Source organism: Pithys albifrons, chromosome 2, assembly GCF_047495875.1.
Source record: "Pithys albifrons albifrons isolate INPA30051 chromosome 2, PitAlb_v1, whole genome shotgun sequence".
Lineage (NCBI taxonomy): Eukaryota > Metazoa > Chordata > Aves > Passeriformes > Thamnophilidae > Pithys > Pithys albifrons.
This window is the reverse complement of record NC_092459.1, coordinates 61,656,272-61,681,426: the sequence shown is the minus strand read 5'-3', so window position 1 is coordinate 61,681,426 and position 25,155 is coordinate 61,656,272. Positions and strand designations below refer to the sequence as shown.

The 25,155-nt window shown below is 37.9% G+C and overlaps 1 protein-coding gene across 1 annotated transcript; it reads right to left on the bottom strand.

Annotated features, from left to right (window-relative positions):
* Positions 1–883: 883 nt before the first annotated feature.
* SERAC1 (serine active site containing 1) lies at positions 884–25,125 on the bottom strand. The gene is made up of 17 exons (XM_071549245.1): positions 25,078–25,125; positions 23,785–23,876; positions 22,391–22,427; positions 21,939–22,075; positions 21,527–21,616; positions 20,489–20,620; positions 18,574–18,695; positions 16,407–16,535; positions 15,024–15,137; positions 13,262–13,424; positions 10,431–10,581; positions 9,492–9,633; positions 8,617–8,717; positions 5,517–5,614; positions 4,806–4,988; positions 4,197–4,340; positions 884–3,161 (listed from the first exon to the last, which is right to left on the bottom strand). Exons 2-17 carry the CDS (start codon positions 23,873–23,875, stop codon positions 3,025–3,027), a joined length of 1,971 nt encoding a protein of 656 aa, XP_071405346.1. The 5' UTR covers position 23,876; positions 25,078–25,125; the 3' UTR covers positions 884–3,024.
* Positions 25,126–25,155: the final 30 nt, after the last annotated feature.

Genomic DNA, 25,155 nt, shown 5'->3' with positions numbered 1-25,155 from the left:
CAGCAGGCATCTTGCTTGCTCTGCTGCATTTACACTTGGGCTGGGAAAGTGCTTCTCCTTGGTACAGCAACTGCCTGATATAGCTTATTTAGGTGGGTGACCACTGAAACAAACAAACCAAAAGGAAGAGAACCAAAACCAAAACCAAAACACTGGTTGGAATTTTCACTTGGACCAAACAAGAGTTTTGCTTTTCCCTTTTGGTCCAGAATTGCTATTTTCACCAGATAGAAAATTCTCATTTCTTGCCAGCTGCAATGCCTGGCACCACAAAGCACAAAACACAGTGAAAGCCAGTTCACACTACTGTAATCACAGCCATTAAAAATTCTATGACTGTTGCTACTAGAAATACCAGTAAAGTTGTACAAGAGTGCTGGACAACACCTGCAAGAGGACCGACCAACCTCCATTAGCCCTCTCTTCCTGTCTTGCTGTTTCAATCTTGGAGGCCACAATGTGGATGAAACACCATCTCCTCAGACAAATCACACATACCTGCTCACCACACCTGCAGCTGGGGCCCAGGCTAGGCAGGATTAAGGGCATAGTTTGAGACCCAAGAGTTAACATAAAGAGTTTACACTTCTCAATTAATGCAACACCAGGAAGCAAAATGCATCAAGTTCCTAATGGGAAGCAGACATGAATGTATGCAACAGACCTGCTGGCCCTTGAGCCAATGGCTGTACATGCTTTAGGAGGCACTGCTGCAAATTCCAAAAGCAAAACTGAAAACCTGTTCAGTTTGGCAAAGCATCAGTGGCCAGCTGCCCCCCAGTACTGTGCCTCTCACCAAACATGAACATTACATTGTTCCACCATGACACAACCACTAAAAAATAATGGAGATCTTTAACAAAAGCAAACATGATCCAGCACATTCATTTTACAGATCATCAACCTTTAATACACTTTGTGATGCATCTAAGACATTTTTTAAATCACATTTTATTAACAAACAAACAAAAAACCCAAACCCAACAAGTGCCCTGAAAAATATTAGTTTTAAAAGTTACATGTATATAAATAGTTACAAAAAGCAAAACATTGCCTTAGGAATTCCAGTTCCAGTAACAAAACATAGATGCATTTACTAAGATTAATGTTCAACGTCATTGATCTGAATCCCTGTAAGCCAAAGAAGTCTATTAAAATCAATAGATTTGTCACACTAAACAACCATTCAGTTATTAGAAGTCTTGTCTATTGACAATGAATTACACATACTCTCTACTTTGTGAATACAAAGTGTGCTAATATATTTATGCTCTGAAGTCAAACCACAGTGTAAAAAGAATAAAGCTCTTCCAAAATTACAACAGTTCTGTTAAATTTTCTATATGAAACACTGCCATGCAGTGTTCTTACCTACATTTCGGTTGGGGGGAAATGCTCTTTTTGCCAGTGCAGTGCTGTATATTCTCTGTACTGCTCTTGTGAATTTTACCACGTGACTCCTTCAGGTCAAGGCTCAACTTCTAGAAGTGTATTTTAAGATGTAGTGTCTTCCTGGGCTGGAGTGCTCTGAAGTGGGAACAGCCAAGGTGGCCTCAGGACTTGGTAGGACTGCAGTGCCCACTGGCACTGGAACCAAGGCCATGCAGAACTGTGAGGGGCATCCCACCTCTCTGGTAGCTTTCATAGCCATAATTTTAAGACCAGCAGTATTAGACTCATCTCATGTTAGGAGACATCCCAGGCCTGTCATCAATATAAAGCTTATTTAACAAATGGTTCAGCAAAGGCAGTACAGCCTTATCACAGCCTGTATTTGTTTTCAGAGAAGGCTGGGGGTGGAAAGCAAGGAAGGAAAGAGACCACAGCTAGACTAGGCTGCTTTTAACTACAGTGTAAACTCTAAGACTTCAAAAAATGACTGTGCACTGCCATTTTTTTGTCTAAAAATACTGATCTCTCATCAGTACTGTTAAGGTACCCTAAAAATAAACATAAATAAAGACAACACTGCTGTTTTTCTCTGTATCTACACCAATAAACATAGTTGGGCCCCAAGAAACCAAAACATCTGTGGTGATCTGCATTTTCAGTGGGGCCTTAGGATCACCCAAATTTTTTCCTGCTTTACTTTCTCTACTAAAGCATTAGCTTTTTTGTCAGGGACTACATTTGTCTTACTCCACCTGAGCATTTTCAATGCTCTTCTTTAAATCAACTAAAGAAAAGGTTCTATATGAGAAGCATAAACCAGAGACTTGAATGTACCATCTTCTTGGGATGTCCCAAGAGAAAAGCAGAAGAGCTAAGCCTCTGTTCTGTATCTTCCATGTGAACAAGGACAGAACTGCCCTGTGTCTGACCAGAGACACACTGTCCTAAAGAAAGCAGTCTCACAAGTTGGTGAGATTAGGAGAGAAGCATACAAGAAGGTGAATATTTCTTTTCTTTCGTTTTCATTAATACAAACAAGATTAAACCCATGACAGTTCTCTAAGCAAGACAACCTACCAACCCATCTCTTTCTCATGCAGCAAACAGATGCCATATTTGCTGACAGATCTGGGTGGTCTATTAAATGACAGGGCAAATGACAAAACCTCCTGTAACTGGGCCACTAGACCAAAATGCTACCTTCACTTGGATATTATTTCTGCAGGCTCCAGTCAGACTACTTGGACAGTAAACAAAAACTTTGTGGCAGCTTCTTCACCTTTTTGACACAATAAAATAACCACCTCAGTTAATTGTTTCTGATTCTATAAGACTTTGTCACAGATGTATATTTACTTTATGTATATTCACCTGCCTCCAGAGCAAGCTTGGCTTTTTTTGCTAAAAGAAGATATCCTGGGCACACATTTTCTTTTTTGCCAAGTCCGTTTTTGTTTTGAATGTATTTTAGAAATAAATTGGAGAGGTGTCTAAGTTGGAGATGTACTGAAAATTATTTAGCAGCAGATACTATTGACAGAGCACCCTTGTAGTTCTGCAGATCCTCTAACAAGTAAGAACTTTCTGTGTCACACCAAATGGAGGGCACAAGTAGCCAAGGACAGCAAATGCTCAATCTCCAGGTTCTTGGGCTAAGACATCTTGAATGAACTTCAGTGTACGTTGGTACAGGAAAGCATCCTTCTTCTTTGGCTTACAAATATTTAAATGATTAACATCCACTGGAATAAGGTCTCCAATTCCTAAGTCTGGGAGAGGGAAAAAAAAAGAAGAAAAAACTACCAAAGTTCATAAGATGACCTAGACTGAAAAGCACATCTTGCATTAGCAATTTATGTCTCAAAAGCAACTTCTTCTGTCTTCAGTGTAACTGTTTTGTCCTCATTATTTTTTAATGTGCTAGAAGCATCAATACACACTGCTCTGGTGAGACAGAGCTATACATTGCCACAAAACCCACACTGGTAAACCATTAGTCTAAACTATCTTCATTTGATATACACGTATGTACATTTTTCATATAGACAACTGACCTTGAAGTTAAGCTATTGGATTTAGTTGGTGAAAAGCCTAATATGAAACCCAACAAAGCAATGGTTTCTGTTCAAGGCCTTACAGATACCTTGGGCAGTGCAAAATAAGGTTTTGTTTCATGAAAACCCAAAAATATAAGACATAACTCTAGGCTGAGCACCCATAAAAAAAAGCAAGGGGAAAAACTGTCTGGTTTTCCTCCTTCCTACAAAAAGCAAAAAGATGGAGGGAACTCTTCAGGATGCAAACTCTACTGCTTGAGTATCCAAAATATGGAAGGCAAAGGATTTTTAACACTGAAAACAGCTCTGTGAATTTTACTCTCTGTTAGCAGTTCACTAATTTTCTTTATTTTCTTAAAGGAGGAAGTAGCTAGAATTTGTAGAAGCATCTGAAATACTGTTCAGCTTACCTATACAAAGATAAACCACAATTAGTCATAACTCCAAAGGAAAGGACTCCAAGAGTGTAACAGACCAAGGTGTACCCAGCTTTTTCAACAAGCAAATGTTACTTGGATTTAGAAAACCCAAAACAAACAACTGCTATTCTAAGATCTAAATGTAGCTTGCTTCTGATCTCAGCAGGAAGACTAGTTTAAACTCAGCCAAAAGTTTAAACAAAAAACTGCACAACATAACAAACGCATTTTCCTAAGTCTTTCTACTATAACATTTATAAGCCTTCGTCATTATTGATGCCTACATGAATATATGCAAAATTAAAAGTTAAATGACAATTTTACTTACCTGCTGATTCCAAAGGTACAACATGCAGTTTTAACATGCTGCCTATGTGTGTTGGTAAGGTTTCTGCAAAACTCAGCACAGAAAATTTCTTGTCTTTGGCAAAAGACAAGAAGTCATCATTAAGCTCTTTAAGTGCAGGAGAATCTGAGAAAGAGCAACATAATTTTTGCACTGTTATCTGGAACATAAGATTATAGCATTTGCCTGGCAAGACTGCATTGCTAAAGAAACGTTTTTGAAAAATTAATATGACAGTAAAAGGAGCAGCATTTTCTAGCTATCATATGCAACAATTCTTTAATTCTGCATAGCATAGAACTAGTTTAGAAGATAAGAGTCTGAAGTACAGCACACGGTAAGTTATTACATTGCTGAATAGCCAAAACTACTCTCTAAACTTGTTCTGACTCCCCCTTTTCCCTTCACCTCTGAAATCCAATGAAACAGCTATTCAGAATTACTTGCAATAATTCAACACACAACCCAAAACATAAAAAGGGGTTTTTTTGTTTTTACCCATCCTTTTCTGACAGCACCATGGAAAAAACAAAGCTCCATGAACAGATTAGCAGAGTTCCCTGTTGTTAGATGGTAGCAAAGTGAACATACCCTTGCTGAGTTCTTTAACCTCCACAGACGGAAAGAGAAGGTATCTGGCATTTATAGAGTATTCAGCCAGCTGGGAACCATGGTGAGGTACACTATAAAATATGATTCCTCTGGTGTTGTTTACAATTTTATCCATTTCTGGATTCTTGGAAGCATCTACCAGCATCTTTTTGACTAGAAGACCTGGCAACAGAAACTGAATTAATGCAGGCATTTCAACCACTGTGAAAATAATGATCATGCTATATTATCCATGAAACAACTAACAATATTCTTGCCTCATTGGTTAGTCCTTAGATTGTCAAATACATAAGATTAAGTTAAAGAAAAACCAAACCAAACCTGAGGAGGCATTAATATAATGTCAATGAACGATGCAAATCCAATTTTGGTTTGCTTTAAGTGTTGCTAATGACATTTACTACATGCCTGATCATGGGGAAAATTTTGCCTCTGAATTTCAACTTACATGAATTTCAACTCACTGAGTTTTTAAATCAACATCGTAAAAAATAACAGAAATAAAAATCCTTTCAAAATGTATATGCTATTGAATATGCATTAAGGTAGAAATCTGTTTTTCATTTTTAGATCTTTGCAAAGTTTTTAAATAAACTATTCTGAATAATTGTATTTCAATTTTAATTTAACAGCTTATTCTGAAATATCAGGGCAAAGAAATCCTTCATATCAAACAGGCAACATGCTTACCACCCATGCTATGGGATACCCACACCAGAGGTCTGTCTCCAATCCCTGCAGCTTTGAGCTTATCAAGCAGCTCACTGCTCCTGTAAGCAATAGACTTCCTGCAAAGAAAAATGCAACACAGGCATAATGAAGTGTGATAAGTTAAAAGGCAATGTTAAAACACAATGAATTTTCAGTGTTCTGCATTTATGAAAGTGAATTAGGTACAAAAGCATTAATTATTTAATTATTGACGCTAGATTGAAAAATGCCAAAACTTTTGTAAGGTTGGCTTCACAAGGACAACAGGGATTGAGCTAAATTCGGTTTCTTGCTCTTACAAGAAAGTTGTATTTTTATTTCACTCACCAATCATTTCCCTTAGCTTCACAAATTGCTTTATGGAGTTTTGGATAGTTTCATTTACACACTATAACAAAATGCTGTTTTCATTTTATAAAAGCAACATCGACACAACAAACTTTATCCTCTGCACCATCAACATACTTATGTCTGACAAAAATGTATTTTGCTAAACAATGCTCAAAATGAGGAGCAATGTATAGAAACTTAATAACTAAGTGCTTGATCAACCAACACGTTAAAAAAACCACAGCTAATGTCTGTTACACTTTCCAGACAATAATCTTCAAATGCTTTGTACTGGAATAGTATGAAAATACAATCAATAATCTCCACTTTATAAATGAAAAGACTGAGCTCCAGAAAGGATAAGCTACACATTAGAGGTTGAAAATGAATCTGTGGTACAACCAAAACAAAACCAAGCTCAATTCCCAATCCAAGCTTGAAAGTGCAACATCATTATTCCTTGCAGTGTAACAAGAATCAAACACAGAAAGCCCTTGGATAATGAAAGCATCAGGATATCAAGGCAACCACTGTGCAAAATAATTCACTTCATCTCTTTTGGTCTCAGCATTGTCACTAGAAATTGCTTTATAACACATATGAAAAGGATACTCAAATGTGTCTTTTCAGCTGAATAATAGGCTTTAGGCTAGCAGAGACACATTTGAAACACTGAATGAGACCATACACTTAAGAGCACGCTAAGGTTGCGATTCTACTGCCTCATCTTTGTTCCTGCTAGTTCAAAATATCTTGAATATCTTTATTATTAACCATATAAAATTACAAAATAATCAAATAGTATTTTTGGGTGACCCTAAACAGCAGGTAATGTTTCATTTTGAAAGGAAAAATACATTAATCTTAGAGAAAGAAATATATGTGTATTTCTTTTAACATATTTACTCCAGACAGACATAGAAAAAGAGTTTTCTTAGAATCATAGAATCATTTAGGTTGAAAAAGACCCTTAAGATCATTGAGTCAAACTATTAACCCAGCACTGCCAAGTCTACCGCAAAATCATGTCTCTAAGGGCCATATCTACACATCTTTATATCACCTCCAGAGATGGAGACTCAACCACCTCCCTGGTAGCCTCTTCCAGGGTTTGACAACCTTTTCAGTGAAGAATTTTTTCCTATTATCCAATCCAAACCTCCCCTGGTGCAACTTAAAGCCATTTCCAGTCTTTGGACCTGTAATAGTAACCACCTACATGCTTCTTACTGTCATTTTTCTGTCTCATTTCAAATACACACATGAACAGTCATGTCTTCCTTATTTTTTCCCTGTTAATGTCTTCTTTAACGCAATAATTGGATTGAGCTTTCGTGCAGCCAGAGGGAGGAGGGAATGAACAAGTACCAAGTTCCCAGTCTACTACACACATGCTGAATTTTTTTCTTCCCTGCACAAAATATAACGCGTTTTCAGATTCCTAAACTGTAATCAGTCACGCACATACCTCCACTGAAGTACAGAAGTTGAATCTACAGTACTAGTTACATGCTTAGGTATCTGCATAAGTGTTTGAAGGACTTAGGGTCTGATGTAAAGATCGCTGAATGCTATTACTAAATCTAAAATCCATTCAAGCCAAATAGTCCTTACCAGCTCAAAGTATTTTTACTTTTTGGGAGGAACATGTTTGGGGGTTGCATCTTCCTCTGACCTACCCAGATTACAGCCAGTAAAAAACACAATTCCTCTGACCAGGGCAATTACACTATCTGACTAAATCAGATACAGTTGCTGTATTTTATTGTCAGAGTAACAGCTTTTGAATAAAAGTATCTTTGTATCAGAAACAGTGTGGCCAGCAGGACTAGGGAAGTCACTGGGGAGACAGCACCTCCAATCCTGTGTTCAGTTTTGGGGCCCTCACTACAAGCAAGACATGGAGGCATTGGAATGTGCCCAGAGAAGGGCAACAGAGCCAATGAAGGGTCTGGAGAACAAGAGCCATGAGGAGCAGCTGAAGGAGCTGGGGTTGTATAGCCTGGAGAAAAGGAGGTTCAGGGGTGACCATCGCTCTCTACGATTGCCTGAAAGGAGGTTGTAGCCAGGTGGGGATTGGTCTCTTGTACCAGGTAACAAATGACAGGATGAGAGGAAACAGCCTTATGTTGCAGCAGGAGAGGTTGAGATTTGATACTATGAAAAATTTCTTCATCAAAAGGGTTGTCAAGCACTGAAATAAGCTGCCCAGGAAGTAGTTGAGTCCCCATCCCTGGAAGGGAGTACTAAGATGTGTAGATGTGGCTTAGGGACATGGTTTAGTGGTAACTTGGCAATGCTGGGTTAATGGTTTGACTCAATGACCTGAAGGGTCTTTTTCAACCTAAACAACCCTATGAAAATATATGCTTCATTTTATCAGGAGTATAAAGCCATAGTGCAGTGATTTTTTTGCTTATGAAGCATTATTGGGTCACTTTAAGAAATACTTCCCATAAGATATAAAATTGTTGCTGCATTTACATTAACTAATAGCATAGTTTAGTGTCTCCCAAAACAAGAAGCAGAACAGATGTAAAAATTCATGAAGTTACCAGAAGTAGCTATCTATGAGGCAAAAAAAATTAAAAAATTAAATATACCATGACTATACTTGATGTTTTTCCAAATTTGATTTTCCAGTGTAACAGAAGTTCAATTCACAGTTTCACACTAGATGATCCCAAGAGCCACCTTTACAGGTCTCCCTCCTCCCCAGCCTCCAAACTGCAGATGTTACATTTGTTACCTGTGAGCTTCAACAGGACATTTTGCTTTCCAGTCACTCAAATGGGTGTCATATTCTACAGATATGATTCTAAGGGAAGGACAGTCAGAAGCCAGCCATGTCTAAATCAAAGAAAAGCAAAACCAAAGGAACTTATAACTGAGGTACTTAAACTCTTGGAAGCAAATTATCAGCAATGAAGCAAAGATGTTACTTATGGGGACAATATCCAGAAAGACTTTTGCTCTTCAGTTAATCCTAAAATGCATTTTACACCTGGATTATTATTCTTTTATTATGTGCTGGCAAACTCTAGATTGCTCCCCAGCCACAAAGTAGGCAAAGGATGAAAACTGATCGCTAACTTGTGGGTTCCTGGCTCCCTCTCCTGGGTTAAACAAGAGTTACTAAGATTCTCAACAAGACTGATCAGTTCAAGTCTCACAGAGATATTTTTGTGGCTACGCGGGTGTGAGTTGCTGGAAGAAGTTAACTACTTATTCACCAGCAATACTTAAATAGCAATCTGCATAAACTGAGGTACTCAGACACCTATGTAAGAATGGGTACTTAATTTAAAATGTAATTTTATATATCTTTTCCTCAGCAATAACATTCCATTAAAAAAAAAAGAGCATAAGGCAAGAAGCCATGGCCTCCTATTTCACTAGCATGTGAATGATGGTGAGAGCATTGAACTTAGCAGGGCTCTTTCCTTGCAAGAACAACAAACTCCTCACTAACAAAAATCCATCAGGAACTTGGAAAGTGCTACTTGTAGAACACATTGCAAGACTCAAGGAAAACATGCCAGACAGTGTCCTTCTAGATCCCCTGGACAGCTCTCATTAATGAGGAAACAGCAGCCATACATAAAAATGTTAATGTCTTTTTACCTTTGGCCAACACTGACTATACTCCTCTTCCCCTTCTGAGGCCTTTTTATCCAAATGCCGGTCAATGTCTTGCTGTCGCCAGGTTTTAAATGCTGCTCCCAAAAGACCATGAACAAAAAGGATGTCTGCTGTGATGGGCTGACTGATCAAGAAAAAGGAATTTTTAAGAGATATATGGTATATACACTTTTAGCAAATTAGAACTTTTAACCTAAGGGATGCCAAAATACTTCTTTTAACACAACATGATTTTTTATCTCATGGACAATATTTCATGGTATTTCAAAGAGTATACTCAGATAAAAAAAAAAAATGAGGGATCCACCTAGTAGAGAGATATAAAAAGAAAACACCCACCTCACCAATCATAATTTTCTATACTGAAAAACACCTCTTTCTCCAGCTACTATTAATGCAACTTAGTAGCTCCATCTTATCATCTAATTAGATCACTGTAATCTGAGTAATACTAATAACAAAGGGAACAGTTGCAACTAAGTGACATACCACACTGGAGACTGCTTCAGTCTCAGATACACAATTGCTACTTAAAGAGGCTAAGATAAAAATCTACAGCATCTTAGGCCAACATGTGCTGTTACCACCAGAGTAATTACAAGGCACAGTATCCCAAGACATACAGCGGAAAGGTTAAAGGGTTGCAACACACGCAAAGCAGTAATCAATCTCGTGCTTTGTCTTCGGATTTTTCCATGCATTATAGTAATACTCTTTTCATGGTTACGAACCGCTCCAACCACTTCTGTTGTTCTTCTACTTGAGAATCTAAATTCAGTCCTCTCAGCTCACCAAAGAACAGGAGGAGCAGGTGACATTAGTACAGCAGCACTCTGACATCAACTCTTCCAAGGTTTTGTAAGTGAACAGTATAACAACTAAATTGAAGTACAGCATGTGAAAAGTCTCCTTCTGCTTTACCTGCTACGATATTGTGGATGTAAGACGTAAACACCATCTGGATATTTTTCTTCCACTGTGTCCCTGTCTAGATTAGCCAAAGCTCTAGATGCATGAGAAGACTGAATGACATGTGGGGATTTCATTACTTCAGCAAGTACAGAAACCCAACCTACATTGAGAAAATAAAGTGGGAGATAAACTAATAGAAACATCATCCAAACAAAAGAATTCAGAAACATTACCCTTCCAACTATGCTTGTGAAAACAGATGTGAAAACTTGAAAAGGGTAACATAAAATAAATTACTTCAATCCACTGTTTACCTCAGGAAAGCCAAAGCTAGGTAAGTGGAATCACCAAAATTCAAAAATTCAGAGGGGCAAGGAGGCAACTTATTTTACTACCATTCAGCTTATGATCTGAAGGAGAACATCTTCTCAGAAGAAAAAGGAAGTGTATCAGCAAGTCGGTACAGTTGTCAGACAGAAAATAGATCTCAGGTCTCTTATTGCAGGTAAGATGCAAGGAAGATGGAGAAAACGAATTTTAAAGCATAAGAGAGGCAGAGAAAATAACCTATAGGAGCAATGGCAGGTGAAAAAAAAATGATGTTTGCTGTAAGAGTACAACCATTTCTAATTTTAAAATCCAGTGTATGAAAAAGTCTTCATGGAATTAAAATATCCCTGCTATTCTAAAAACACTATATTATTTATGCCACAGAAACATAAGATAATTAGATTTGATACAATCCTCAATAAAATTTTAAGTCACAGCTACTATGAATTACTGACACTTTATAATACTCTACCTAAAGAGTAACATTTTCTCACACATGGATGGGGATGTTCACAAACTACTGAGAAATGCAAAGGAATATCTTTTATGTGCACGTGCACATATATACGTTTCTTTAAAATCTTGATAAATCTTGTTGCTGCTACTACTAGTATAGCCAGCAAACTGCTAATAAAAGATAGTTCACTGTAGACTGAGAAAAATATTGAATTGACATTTGAGTTTTGTTTTTAACATACAAAACTCCTAGTACCTTTGAGAACCTGTATTTTTTTTTAAGAATTATGTAATTAAATTACATTTCTAAGCAGAATATATGCTGACGACCATGCAAGTTCTCCTTAAGAATACTATCTCAAGTCTGTTTTCAGTTCTCCAAATACAAAGAATACTATGTAAAATCTACTTTCAGTTCTCCAAATACAATGGCAGACTGCCAAGCCAATCTGAGTAAAACTAGCTTGGTCTCCGGTTTTGCATTTCTTGTAAATGAGCCAAGACAAAGAGTCAAAAAATAGTGTTCAGAATCCTCCTGTCCCAGGATGCTCCACCACAGCTACTACACAATGTATCACTATGTTTCCTCCTCTTCCCATGGCAGCAATTTTTGCAAGGAAAAGAGCCTTAGAAGTTCTTTCTTCTTATGCATCATCCATCAATAGAAGAGAACCTTTTCAATTCTGGACCAGCGGTATCCAACTGCTCATCTCTGGAATTCGGTTCACTGTCTAAAATTGCTTTAGTACTGAGAGCTCTGCCGCAGAGACTCTCCTGTTCTAATCTCTTCCTCTACATGTTTGGTTTCAACAATCATAAGAATTTAAGAATGGTGCTAGAGCTCAGAACAAAGGCCTTTGTAGTCCAGCTGCCTTTCTTCAGAAGTGAGCAGTGTGGAAGTTGCAGAACAATAAAAGACTGGCACAGTAAATGGGCAATTACACAGTGCTGATTCTACTCTATACCCTCTGGCTTTTTGCAGTCAACTTGGTTGCCACGCACAGAACTTCATGGATTTTTCTTTTCATAAATTTGTCTAATCACTTTTTGAAGCTTTGTATGTCTTCATCTATCACAATGTTTTGTGGCAATTTTCAGTTTGGTCATGCAATATATTGAAAAATATGTATTCATTTGTTCTGTCTCTTTACAATTTAATATGCAAGAACCCTTGGTCTTGCATTACAACAAACAATAGATGACCATTCCCCATTTGCCTTCTCAATGCCAGCAAAGAGAATTTTATAAATCTTCATTGTATTTTCTTTCACTTGCTTTTTTCCATACTGTCTCAGCCTAGTTATTTATTCTTTATATCACAGTCCTTTCAAATTTTTCATCATCCTCATCATCTTTTCCTATGCCTTTGTTACTTCTCCTTTGTGTAACAGAGAGATTAAAAATCCACATTGTGTTTAACAGGCAGTCACCAGCTCGGACCTATACAACAGCATATGGATATTTTCTATTTATTTATTTTTAATAAGACATTGTTATTCATTCATTTATTTATTTGGTACAGAATATTGTTTAGAGGGTGTTAAAAAAAGGGCATGAGAGAAAAGCTTAGCAGAAATTACTAGTCTAAGATGAAAGAAAGGAGGGAAGAACACCATGTTTTACTTTGTTCCAAAAGGTGAGGATTGCAAATTGGTCTGTTCCTGTACAAGACTAAAACACAGTCAATTAAAAAAAATTCAGGAAACTCAAAAGATTTTTGCCAGTAATGTGAACTGAACATCACCAAAGTCTAAATTTTCACCATTCATCAGACCTCGAACACCTCTCATTGACATATATGGGCTAGACAGCAAATAGGAGTTTTTAACCAACACCGTCTGAAGAGTCTAAATTTTTTGTATTAAAAAACCCAAAAAACACCTCCCCATCCCTGCAAATATAAACCCCTCACCACTACCATGATCCTTTTTATTTTACATAAGCACCTAATACTCAAAAATTTTTAGAATAGAAATCTGACGTGCACTGAATCCTCTGAAAACTTTAGAATAGAAATCTGATGTTCAGACAACTTTCATTTGCTTTCCTTTTACCTGCACGTACTATGGATGAATGAAGATGCTCATTCAAAGCCATATTTCCAATAATGCGCATTATGTTCCTCTGTATCTTTGCTGAATCTTTACGTAGCTGGTATATCCTCTGTAGTAGCTGAAGGCCTCCTTTAGCTTCAATTTTATCACAGTGCGAAGAAATCTAGCATACAGTAAATACAGTGACAATAAAGAGATGTGCTGCAAAGGTTCTTTAGATGCTGTTAATTCACAGGTTAAGGAGTTTTAAGGAGCTGATATAATGCAGAGTCCTTATTACATAGAAATTATTATTAATCTAGAATTTATCATGTCACAGTTAAAGAGAAAGTAAACATTTGAATATGCTAAATGCATGACTTCTATGAACTGACAACCTGGAAAACACTGAGTACCATCACTCCACTCTCTTCCACAACTGAGGGAGATAAGATTGCTCTCCATTTAGCATGATCAAATTTCAACTAAAGTTTAAGACTCTGAACAGAGCAATTGTCTGCATTTGTTAGACCATTGTCATAACCAGAGCCACTTGTCTTCCTGTCCACCACCTAAAATGCACGGAAATGCAAAGGTATTTCTACATTCCAAATAGTACTGCTATCATTATTGATCCTAAAGGCAAAACCAGATTGTAGTCTAAGCAGATGAATATGCACTAATTAGTTGTAGTGCCAACTACCAATATTGGCCAAATGTTTATGAATTGAACAGCTTGTCTACAGTGCTTAAAAATGCATGGTAGCTACAGAACTGCTGATAGCCTCGAGTCTGTGGCTTGCAACAGACAGACATGCATTTGGAACAAGTATAGTCACAACTAGTTTAAGCTGAAAAACTGGAATATAACAAATTCTGAACTAAGTCAGGATTTCTATGTACATGGAAGACGTGAAAGGAATACTGACAAACTGCACTTGATCCACCCCTACTATCAGTAACAATTTGGTGTTCTCAACACTGTTTTTCAGCGTTTTAGGCTTCTAAGCAATTAAGTGCACACAGAAAAGTGCAGCAACATGAAACAAGAAGAATCACTGTTAACAATTCTACATACCCTTCATCTGTGTCTGCAAAGAACAGACTGGTCCTGGGAAGGCCACTATGTATAGCTGCTTGCTGTGCAATATTCTGCCCAAAGTCAGTGGCCTTTGAAGGAGGGACCTTTGTGAATAGACATGGTTTGAATTCATGAGGCTACTCTGCTTTGTGAAAACCTGGCACTAGAGTTGGATTAAGAGCCATAATACGACACTGCTTGTGAGCATTCTAAACTGATGTACACCGACTCACACAAACCCACCTGCTTTGCACTGAGAATTTCACATCATCAGTACCTCCATTACTGAGAAGCTGCAGAGCAGAAACACTGAGTGTTCCCTCGTGATATCTATCTCCAATGACTTTGACTGTCAGCAGGCAATAGCCCCACATAGAATGAAATCTTTTAAGACATCTGGACCTCAGGCATTCTCTCCTGCTTTTCTGTCCCAGAGCTGTCCTTTCAGGGTATACTACAGGGGAACTTATAAGGGCTAATTAGAAACAAGAACAGAACTTACATACACTTCCCCACGAGAAAAAGAATTAGTTTGTTAGGCTGCCTTCACTTCATACCAGTCTCAGCTGTCTGAACATCCTTATGGAAGGAGTGAGGGGTATGAGATAAGGAATTGGCAACTCCTTTACAATACATGAGAAAGCATTAGAAAGGAATATTTATAAATGTAGCTTTTCAGTTTTAACTTAAAGGACAAATTACCTTAGAATGCTGTACTAAAGCCTGCAAACAAAAGAGTTCCACTGTTTCTGAAGGGATTTTACTCAGTGTCTCACAATATGGAAGTCCATTTCCTCCAAAACACCATAGGCCTCCCTGAAATGAGAAACAATAAAAATTGTAACACATTTCAAATGGGTACATAAAACAAGGATGTCTAAACTAAAACATTAAGTGTGTAATGAACTATAGAAATTGCTTTAAAGAGGGCACAGCATGCATGCACTTTTCAAAATGTACAAATTACACAACAGTACACCATAAAAATATTCACTGTTTTTAACTGAAATATTAATTAGATTTTCAGTCAGTAATCTCCATAGTCTATTAACTTCAAAACATACAACAAAGGGGAAAAGTGTAAGATTTTAATAATGAGTATCTTCTTTTAAGATCATTTGCTTAAGCATAAAAAACAAGAATCAAACTAAATCTAGACTTTCACAGTTGCAAAACTGAAAAGAGAAAAAAGATCTTCAATAAGTGGGGCAGCCTCTGACAACCAGTCTCTCAATCACATAGCAGAAAGAACAGTCTAACTTCAAAAAAATCAAAATGCTTCAAGTGTAGTGTCTTACCAAAGCTCCTTTTGTAGAAAGAGCTCCTGCCGTGAAAAAAATAAAGGGGTGATACTATAAAAATAATACACATAACTCTGCTAGAGGAAATAGTTATTGCACTCTGAAATCTTTAAATGAAGACTGACAAGCATCACTATAAGATGAATTCATTTTTGCTATTGCATCTTATAAAAATATTAATCACTGATTAAAGTCACGACTTTAAAACAAAAAAATAAAATCCACAAGAAAGAGTGGAGGACAGTGGCATTACATTTATTATTTTTAAGCAATAATGGCACTTTAAGTGATGTTCCAAAAGCCACTTAGGAAGATGTTCCACTGTTGAAGAATTCCTAGTTTCCAAGTTCAGACAGACCAGTAGACTATTCCAATTCTGGTTGTGTTCCAGGGAGGCATTTCCAAGTGATATAATAGAGTTTACTATTTCAGGTGTGCTATCAACCTACCAGTTTGCTATGAAGACTTGAGAGGTACAAGGAATCTCAAACAACAGTAAGATGAAATGTGAAAAATCATTTTACAAGCACTACAAGGGGAAGCAATGTTTTGGATAAAATGTTGAAATATCTGCTTAATGGGAAGGTTTCTAAGATGCAATCTTTCACTAGACCTTTAGACTAATACACCTAGGAAATACAAACAAGCTTTCAAGCAGACAGACTGTATTTAGAAGAGATTTTGCTTACATTCTGCGGTCACAAAGTCTCTGTATTTCTCTTCCTCATATCTTTGAGCAGGAACAAAGAACCCAAGTAGTTCTATTCTGCAGATGGGAACTCACCCTTTGTGCAGCGAGAGTCTGGCTACTTTCACGTAAAGCAAGAGATGTGAAGTACTGGACACATGGATCAAGACCAGTCTGAGGTAAAGATACTAACAACAAGCGAAGCTCATCTTCTATGGGATAATCCTGCGAGAAGTAAGCACAATTAACTTTTAGCTTTGTTCAAAGCACAAAGCAAAACACAGAGAAAACAAGTATTTGACATAATGGAATCAGCCATGCTAATGAGGCCAAAAAACCTGAACCCTGGACTTCAGTGCTCTGCAACTTTTTAATAGTTCTATCTCTAAAGACTTTGAAAACTGGCAATTCTAAAACTATCAAATAAGTGACAAAAAGCAAACTTTACACTTCATACTTTGGTGGTGTGATTCTAGTGGTTTTAAAGGGCAAAAGCAAAAACAGTTCCTTTAGGCAAAGGAAGCTTAATAGTTCACCCTTAACTACACAGTTAGTTTTCATAGAATCATAAAATATCCTGATTTGGAAGGGACCCACTGGGTTCACCAAAGTCCAACTCCTGGCCCTGCACAGGACCATCCCACAAATCACATTATGTGCCAGAAAGCATTGTTCAAACACTTCTTTAACTCTGTCAGGCTTGGTGCTCTGACCACTGCCTTGGAGAGCCTGTTCCGGTGCCCAACCACCCTCTGGGTGAAGAACCTTTATCTAATATCCAACCTAAACCTCCTGACACAACTTCAGGCCATTCCCTCAGGTCCTGTCAGTGGTTACCACAGAGCAGAGATCAGTGCCTGCCGCATCTCTTCCCCTCACAAGGATGTTGTAGACTGCAATGAGGTTTGCCCTCAGTCTCTTCTCCAGGCTGAACAGACCAAGTGCTCTCAAGCTGCTCCTCAAACAGCTTCCCCTCAAGGCCCTTCACCATCTTCATTGCTGCCCTTTGTACACTCTCTAATAACTTAGCATCTTTCTTATATTGTGGTGCCCAAAACTGGACACAATATTCAAGGTGAGGCTGCCCCAGTGCAGAGTAGAGTGGGACAATCACCCTCCTCAACCAGCTCACAATGCTGTGCTTTTGGTGATGCTCCATTAAAACGAATGTATACATTTCTAGTAAAAAATAAAAGACATTTCTTTTAGGATTTTATCTTTGAAATGTTCACATAGGTGTTCATTTAACAATCCATGGATCAACTGATAGATTCAACAATGGTGATTTTATTTGCCCACAGTCATGGAACTTGCAGTTATTCTCCTTGCTACAATCAGACATGGAGACTTTCTGAAGTTTAGAGCTGCCACAATGATTTGCTTCACCTTCGTAAGCAGCAGATTGGGAACTCTTAGTGTCAATAACTATTAATCATATTGATATAAAAATTTATATCCAACCATGTACCAGTATAGCCTAATACTTAAAGAGTGACAAATACAGATTCACTATCACAAAATGTTACAAAGGTAAGAAAGTAAAAACTAAGAATAACACTACCCATCAAAGCTGGTGTTCTGAGTTTTGTTGGTTAAGATATACAGACAGTCTCTGACAGGAACTTCTGTCGGTATCCATTCTATTAGCATTACAAAACACCATGTATATTATGTTCGTGTGCCAATTCTGTCTATTGAAGAAGCTGATATGATGACATGCCTGCTCTGACCATCATATATATAATAGATATATACACACACTTAAAAATTAACTTGAAAAGAAACCAAGGCCAAATTCACCCAATAAGTACTTGGTGGCACCCAAAAGCTGACAGAGAAGAGGTGGGCCTACAGCAGAGCACCACACTAGCATTGAGGATGCAAAGGCCTCCAGGAGCATTCCCTGTGTGTCAGATTCTGTCAGGATGAACAAGGCAATCCAGGATGCCTTCTTCACTTTGCCTATTAGGTATAGACAAGCAGTGTGTGTATCATACTGGTAACTGGTTCAGACTCCACTGCTGGTAAATATGCACTGTGGATATACAGTCCAAGAACAATAATTGAGCAATGTTTCCAACCTTATTTCTTTCCCTCACACCATTCACTAATGCAGATAGACCCCAGGGGTATAAAATGTACTACAGTTTTGTATTTTGGTCTTAATTTTGTTACTAGTTAGTTACTTTGGAAGAATTCCACTTTAAAGTAAAAACAAACAAGCAACTGAGAATCATCTAATACCTACTTTTCATTTACTTACCATCTTTATTTTTGGCAAAGGTGGTGGAGGCAGGAAAAAGCGAAGGTCAATATCTTTGGATCGAGCCAAACCTATAGCAGTCCGTTGATCACAGGCTTGAGCAACTGTGCCATACTGATAATCTGTCAGAGGAGAATTTCAATGTTAGGGTTAAAACTAACATTAAACAGTTAATTTGGTTTTAAATGTAGTTTCTGATCTACTTTGTAAATACATTTGAAAAAAGTACCACCTCTCTGCAATCTAATTAAACAAGCTCTGATTTTGTAACCACAAATTCCAAATATTAAAAACTGCAGATGTTAGACCAGCACTATGCAGAGCTGAAGTACACCTGGGTACTAATAGCTCACGATCAGTGTGAAAGGAATACAAGGTATACAAACCCAGGTTTGAGTTAAGTGTTAAAAGGCACCATGTGTATTCTTTTCTGCATACATTATTAAAAAACAGAGCCCTAAATTCAAATGCTGCAAAGACGTACATCCCAAATTTCAAATGATACAAAAGCCATGTTCCAAAAAAATTGATATCACAGTACCACAGTACAGTTTTAAGCAGCCATTCCTTACTGAAAATAAGAGATTTCCAATTACTCTGCTGAAGGGAAACCAAATTTAAAGAGCAACTACCCTTCCTTTTCAAAACCTACTTACTTTATAGCTGGAAAAATTGAGAATTACATACTGAAATTCAGTGGCAAACTGAAGGAAAAGAATATAAAATTTTCTTTCTATTCTTGTTACTGCTATTCAATTCTGGAACAAAACTGACAAGCCATTTAAAATATAATTTTCACAGTCACAGATTAGCTCTATTTTTTCTTCAGTGCAGATCATTTACCTGCAAATTGAACTCACTGGAGCAGTATTTTGGACAAGCTGAACACTTTGGTCCTAGCTGTGAAAAGTTAGCACATACTTTTAACCCTAAATTTTCTTAGACTCGATTTTGAAGTATCAGGTTAAAAAGAGCCTATTTCTCTCATTAGGCAGTTGGCAAGAATAATTAGTGTTTGTGAAATGTCCCAATACTACAGCAATGAGCACTACAGAGAAAGAGAGAACAAAAAGCAACTGATACTGGACAACCTGTGCTCTGAGATCCTGAGATCATCTGCTAATAGATGGTATTCTCCTACAAACACCAGACAGTGACACTAAATTACTACACAAAGTTTCAGTTTTGGTACATCCTAGCTTTCAAATGTATTCAAACACAGTGTGTTGATGTAAACTCCCTGTGGTTTTTCAAGAGGCAATTTGAAACAAGATAAATCCCACAGCTTGGAAATTCATTAGAAGAGTGAAAGATTCCCAACTGACTGAATTACCAGAATAATGAGAATCCAGAACAGAATGTCACCTAGTGATGGAAGGAGGACACACATACACACACACATCCACTTGGGGTTTCAAGGATATTTGCTGCTAGAGCAACAGGGTAAACTTACTACTGCTAAATAATAACTAGGACAAAACATGGCTTACAAATAATGCTTACACATACAAGTCCTCTACCTCTGGTTTGTCAGTATTACGTATCCGCTCCTAACCAATTTTTATCAAGTTAGCCATGGCTTTAAACTCACTCCTGCAGAGCCTTATTAAAAATCCCTGGCAGAACTTGCGACTGTGTTAGCACTCCCAACATAAACCCCAAGGAACTAACTCTCCCACACCACAACAATGGTTGTAATTCTCTGGTGGGAAATGGAGAGAGGCCTGCACTGTATTAGGAAAGAACAGCTACTTGAAATGTTAATAACTCCCCCACATTTTAGACCAAATTTCAGAGTGTATTTATGCTTCTTGCAACTACTAGCTTTCCTTCATGTTGGCAGCAGACTTGGAAGAGCTAACTGAGACTTTTGCTGTATTTCTGGAATTGGTTAGCCTACAATAGCTCACATTACCATGCCAGTGACTGTTGCTTGCCAGGTCTTGTACAGCCTGCAGTCGGACCGCTTTGTCTTCTGACTGAGTTTTCTTTAAGAGAAGCCACAAGGCACACTCATGATCTTCTCCATCAAATGTACCGAATTGTTCTTTAGGAAACAAATGAAACAAAAGGTATTAATAATAAGCATTTTAACAGTCGTGTTTCTATTTGATGAGTAAGAAATACATTTCTTTTAATATTTGAATATTAGTCCTTAGCAGTAATTTAGAATGTAACGTTTAACTATTAGTATGATAAACAATGACAGAATGACATCAGTAAAATGCTGACCCTTATATGGTGTTTTTTGATTCATTTTAGTGACACCAAATTGATATTTCAGATATCTGTGATGACCTCTGGCTGGCACTAATCAACCAGAATTACTAGTTTCCAAAAGGAGCTGCAAATTATTAGCAACTCTAGAGGCTCTGATCTTGGAACAATTATTTTCATAGGATGACATGACATTCCATAGGAGGTGCAGATTGTTATAATCATTTAACAGATAGCTAAATGAGAATAGACAGCATGCCTCAGGAGCACAGTCTTATACGAATTGAAATTCTGGTTTTAAATTACCCTAAAAAGCAGTGACACTTACAAAGAGACTGTGCTGTTTTCAGTTAATATTGTCGATTTTGATGAAAGCATAACATACTTTTCTAAAATGAGATTTTTTTGAGTATTTCATTCATTGTACACAAAACTGGTATCAAATATTAACCTGGTATCTAAAGCTTTAAATCTCTTCTGAAACGGGAACAAAACAACCCTCAAATCCCCTCTAAACCATCACTTTTGTTTACTTTAAGAAAAAGAACAGGTTTAATACACAGAAAATACACAACTGACTGATAATACATATTAATATAGAAATTAATAGTTACCACTGTTTCAATAGAAAAGAACATGTTAAGTTTGTGAGAAAAAATATTTTACTTTCTAAAAGCCCAACTTCTCCCTGTTAAAAACTAATAATCATAGATAAAGTCACGTTTTCAATACTTACCTTTAAACGGTCTCCGGAAGATTTTAGCTTCTGTTTCTAGAATTTTCCTCACTGCTTTATGGATTTCTTTTCTGGCTTTGTATGTAAACCCTGCAAGAGTATTTTTATATTACTAGAAGTCTGAAAGACAGTTCCCTTACATCCTTTTTTGTAAATAAATGAAAAAAACCCCACCCCCCACACATATACCTACGGAAATATATAGAGAGAATTATCTCATATATAGAAAACCATGTATAGAAAGAACTATCTTACAAAAAATAAATCAGTCACCAGCTTAAAATAAATTTGGTGACATTTTAGGTAACACATTTCAAGAACTATAACTTTCCTTATTATATAAGGGTGACTTCCAGAAACATTCCATTTTTTAAAATTCTATTTTTAGAACACAAACAATTATGCATCTTACCTTGATATTCATTTGGATTTAGAGAAGCTGTACGTACGTATACATAGGATTTAAGCTTTTCTTGATGTAGAGCTTGAGTATCGATTTGCAGTAACTTATTTAAGGACAGGACTTCATATGTAATGAACACAAAACCTCTTTAAAGACAAGAGAATAGCATATGAATATTAACTAAAAAAGTATGATGGCAGAAAAAGTTAACAAGCATTTTGGAAGAAATCATCCAGATTTTACCAAATGTTTAATACTCAGCAGGTTATTTTAATGTAGTAAAGTAGAGAAAAGGCTATAAAATATTTGAAATAAGTAATAACTACCAGAAATTATGCTTCAAAACCATATTCTACCATGTCTGATGGTTGCCTAATATTGTCACATTTTTTGAAAAATACACAAATTACAATTTTAACTGTATACCTAAGTTACATATATGTTCATCAGTTACAACTTACCCCAGGATTAGCGATCCAGTTACCTTTGCAATTTTTCCTTGAAAAAATTAAAAAATCATGTCAAACAAAGTTGTGTGTATCACCTCAATATAAACACAGTTACCACTCCATTATCAGACAGTAGGAATACCAGCCACTAAGAATAAGCTTTTAAAAGTTTTTCTATTTTTCTCTGGCTTTCAGGAAATCATTAAACCAAAATTTACAAACGTCAACAACATTACTTGATTAGAATTTCTTGACCTCCTAAGCAAGATGACAAAACATGTATCCTGCAATGCTATTTACTTTGGGTATTGCTACCTCTCAGTTGCATTCATTGCTCAGCTGCAGGAATCAACAGTAAACTTTCTCTGCCTGTATCACCTGCACTCATTCTGAATGCTACATTATTTTAAGGAATTAACTTTTTCTTACATGGCGTAGCTATTTCTTCAATGCATATTATTACATACAGGAGCATGTATGTTCTCTACAAAATCCAGCAATCTCCATAAGAAAATATACTATAAAAACCAACTCCATTGAACATAATATACAAGGCAAACAGCTAATAAACACATGCTACTTTCAACAATTTTCCTTTTCAGTCTAACTATTTCGGTCAGATTTCAGCTGTTTTGTCCCTACAACATTGATCTGATTATCTGGATATAAGGATCTCTATACAGAGAAACTCTTATCATTACCAGTAGCAGCAAACCCAATGAAACACATCTCACCTATCACGAATTATTTCTTTTCCTCAGCATGAATTGAGAGATTTGCCCCACAACCACTGCTACCATCTTCCATCTTTGTGAGACCATAAGAATTTGCATGCAGACAAGAGGCAGCAGCTACATGTTGAAGAAATAACTGGCAGAAAAGTTTGAAAAATAAAAAAGGCAGTGCTTCCTGTAGAGCAGAAGTTGAAATATCCTATCTTTAATGCTCAGAAATAAACTTCAAAATTGTAAGAATTGTCATTCTATGCAGAAAGCATGCAAGACAGCAGAGACCAAGCAAGAAAGACTGCAGAACTAGTATCACTAACTAAAAGAAATAATAAAGAAAATTTTAATCCTTGCTTAGGGATGTAATTATTTCATGGCTCGAGTGGTTACAAAAAAAATCAGATACAAGCGGAGTTTAAGATAGTTTAATGAGATCACGTTTAATGAGGGGAGGGCCTTCATATCATGTTTCTATCCCTTCCCAGATAACCTGCTGGTGTCATTTTACAGATCACTATGCAAAGCAAGGTCAGAAGCAGATAGACACTTTAGGCAAATAGGAGCTTTTATTCACAGAGTATTCAGGGATTCAGAACCTTACTATCATTAATTATGCATGGCATCATACTATTCTTTTTCATTACCACTTCAGATCAACACATAATGAACTGTACTTACCGATATCATTCCAGGGTAGGTGTGTTTTTGTGGCTGGGCCTGAGGTTCCTATTTGTCTGTAGCAAAATATACAGTAAGCAGCCAGTGACATTCTGTGTATTAAAAAAAAAACTAGTTATTGATTTGAGAATTACAGCAGAAAACCTGTCTTTTTACAGGAAAGGCCATGATAGCAAAAGTCACAATAAACCATACATGTGTCATTTCACTCCATATTAAGTGCTGCAATTAAAGAAGTCTATAAAATCCTTAATTTAATGGGCTGCATGACAATTATAAGAAAAGTTTAAAGCAGTTTGTCATCAGTTATGTTTTACTGTTGATTTTAGTATCTATCTCCAATTAACTTCTCTGCTCCTAAGTTTCCTTTTCAACTTCTTCGTAACTCCCCCTTAAATAGAGTCATAGAATAGAATCAATTGGGTTGGAAAATAGCTCTGAGATCATCAAGTCCAACCCTTGGTCCAACTCCAGTCCATTTCTTAGATCATGGCACTCAGTGCCACGTCCAATCTCAGCTTAAAAACCTCCAGGGGTGATGAATCCACCACCTCTCTGGGCAGCCCATTCCAATGCCTGATTACTCTCTCTGGAAAGAATTTTTTTCTGATCTCCAACTTAAATTTCCCCTGGCAGAGCTTGAGCCCATGCCCCCTTGTCCTGTTGCTGAGTGCGTAGGGTTGTTTAGCCTGGAGAAGAGCAGAGGGGCAGAATCCCCTCCCTCTCCCTGCTGGCCACGCTGCTTTGGGTGCAGCCCAGGCTCTGGGTGGGCTCTCTGGGCTGCGAGCGCGCACTACCCCCTCACATTGCGGTTCTCATGCTTAGGGGTGACACATAAACACACCGCAAAGGGGCCCGTTCCGCACGCTGTTTCACAGCCGGGCCAGGCCGTCCGAGCCCCCGTCCCGCCCCGGGGAGTGTAACAAAAACAAACAACCCCCAAAAAAGCCACCACAATTTTAGGCGGAGCAACACGTAAACGGGGAAAGGAACCAAGCCGGGGGCGGGGGAGGGAGGGAGTGGTGTCGCTCTTGTGCCTCTTTCCCAAGGGGGTTCACAAACAAAATACCTTTTACATGGAGACGCCCCCGGTGCCCCGCCCCGTTCCGTCCCGGTGTCCCGTCCCGGCCTCCATCCCCCGGTGTCCCGTCCCGCCCCGTCCCGGTGTACTATCGGGGCCTTCATCCCCCGTCCCGTCCCGGTGTCCCGTCCCGGCCTCCATCCCCCGCCCCGTTCTGGTGTCCTGTCCCGGTGTCCCGTCCCAGCCTCCATCCCCCGCTCCGCCGCTCGCACCTTCCGCCACCGCTCCCGGCACCGGCACCGGCGCCGGCGCCCGCGCGCCCCGTGACGTCACCGCGCCGCCGGCGGTCC

Excerpts from the sequence above, each read along its gene's own strand:
- SERAC1 (XM_071549245.1), bottom strand. The coding sequence starts at position 23,875 with ATGTCACTGGCTGCTTACTGTATATTTTGCTACAGACAAATAGGAACC. Across the intron at positions 18,696-20,488 it reads AAGCAACAGTCACTGGCATG|ATTATCAGTATGGCACAGTT; the intron begins GTAATGTGAGCT and ends CTCCTCTGACAG. Across the intron at positions 3,162-4,196 it reads TGTACCTTTGGAATCAGCAG|ACTTAGGAATTGGAGACCTT; the intron begins GTAAGTAAAATT and ends TCCCTCTCCCAG.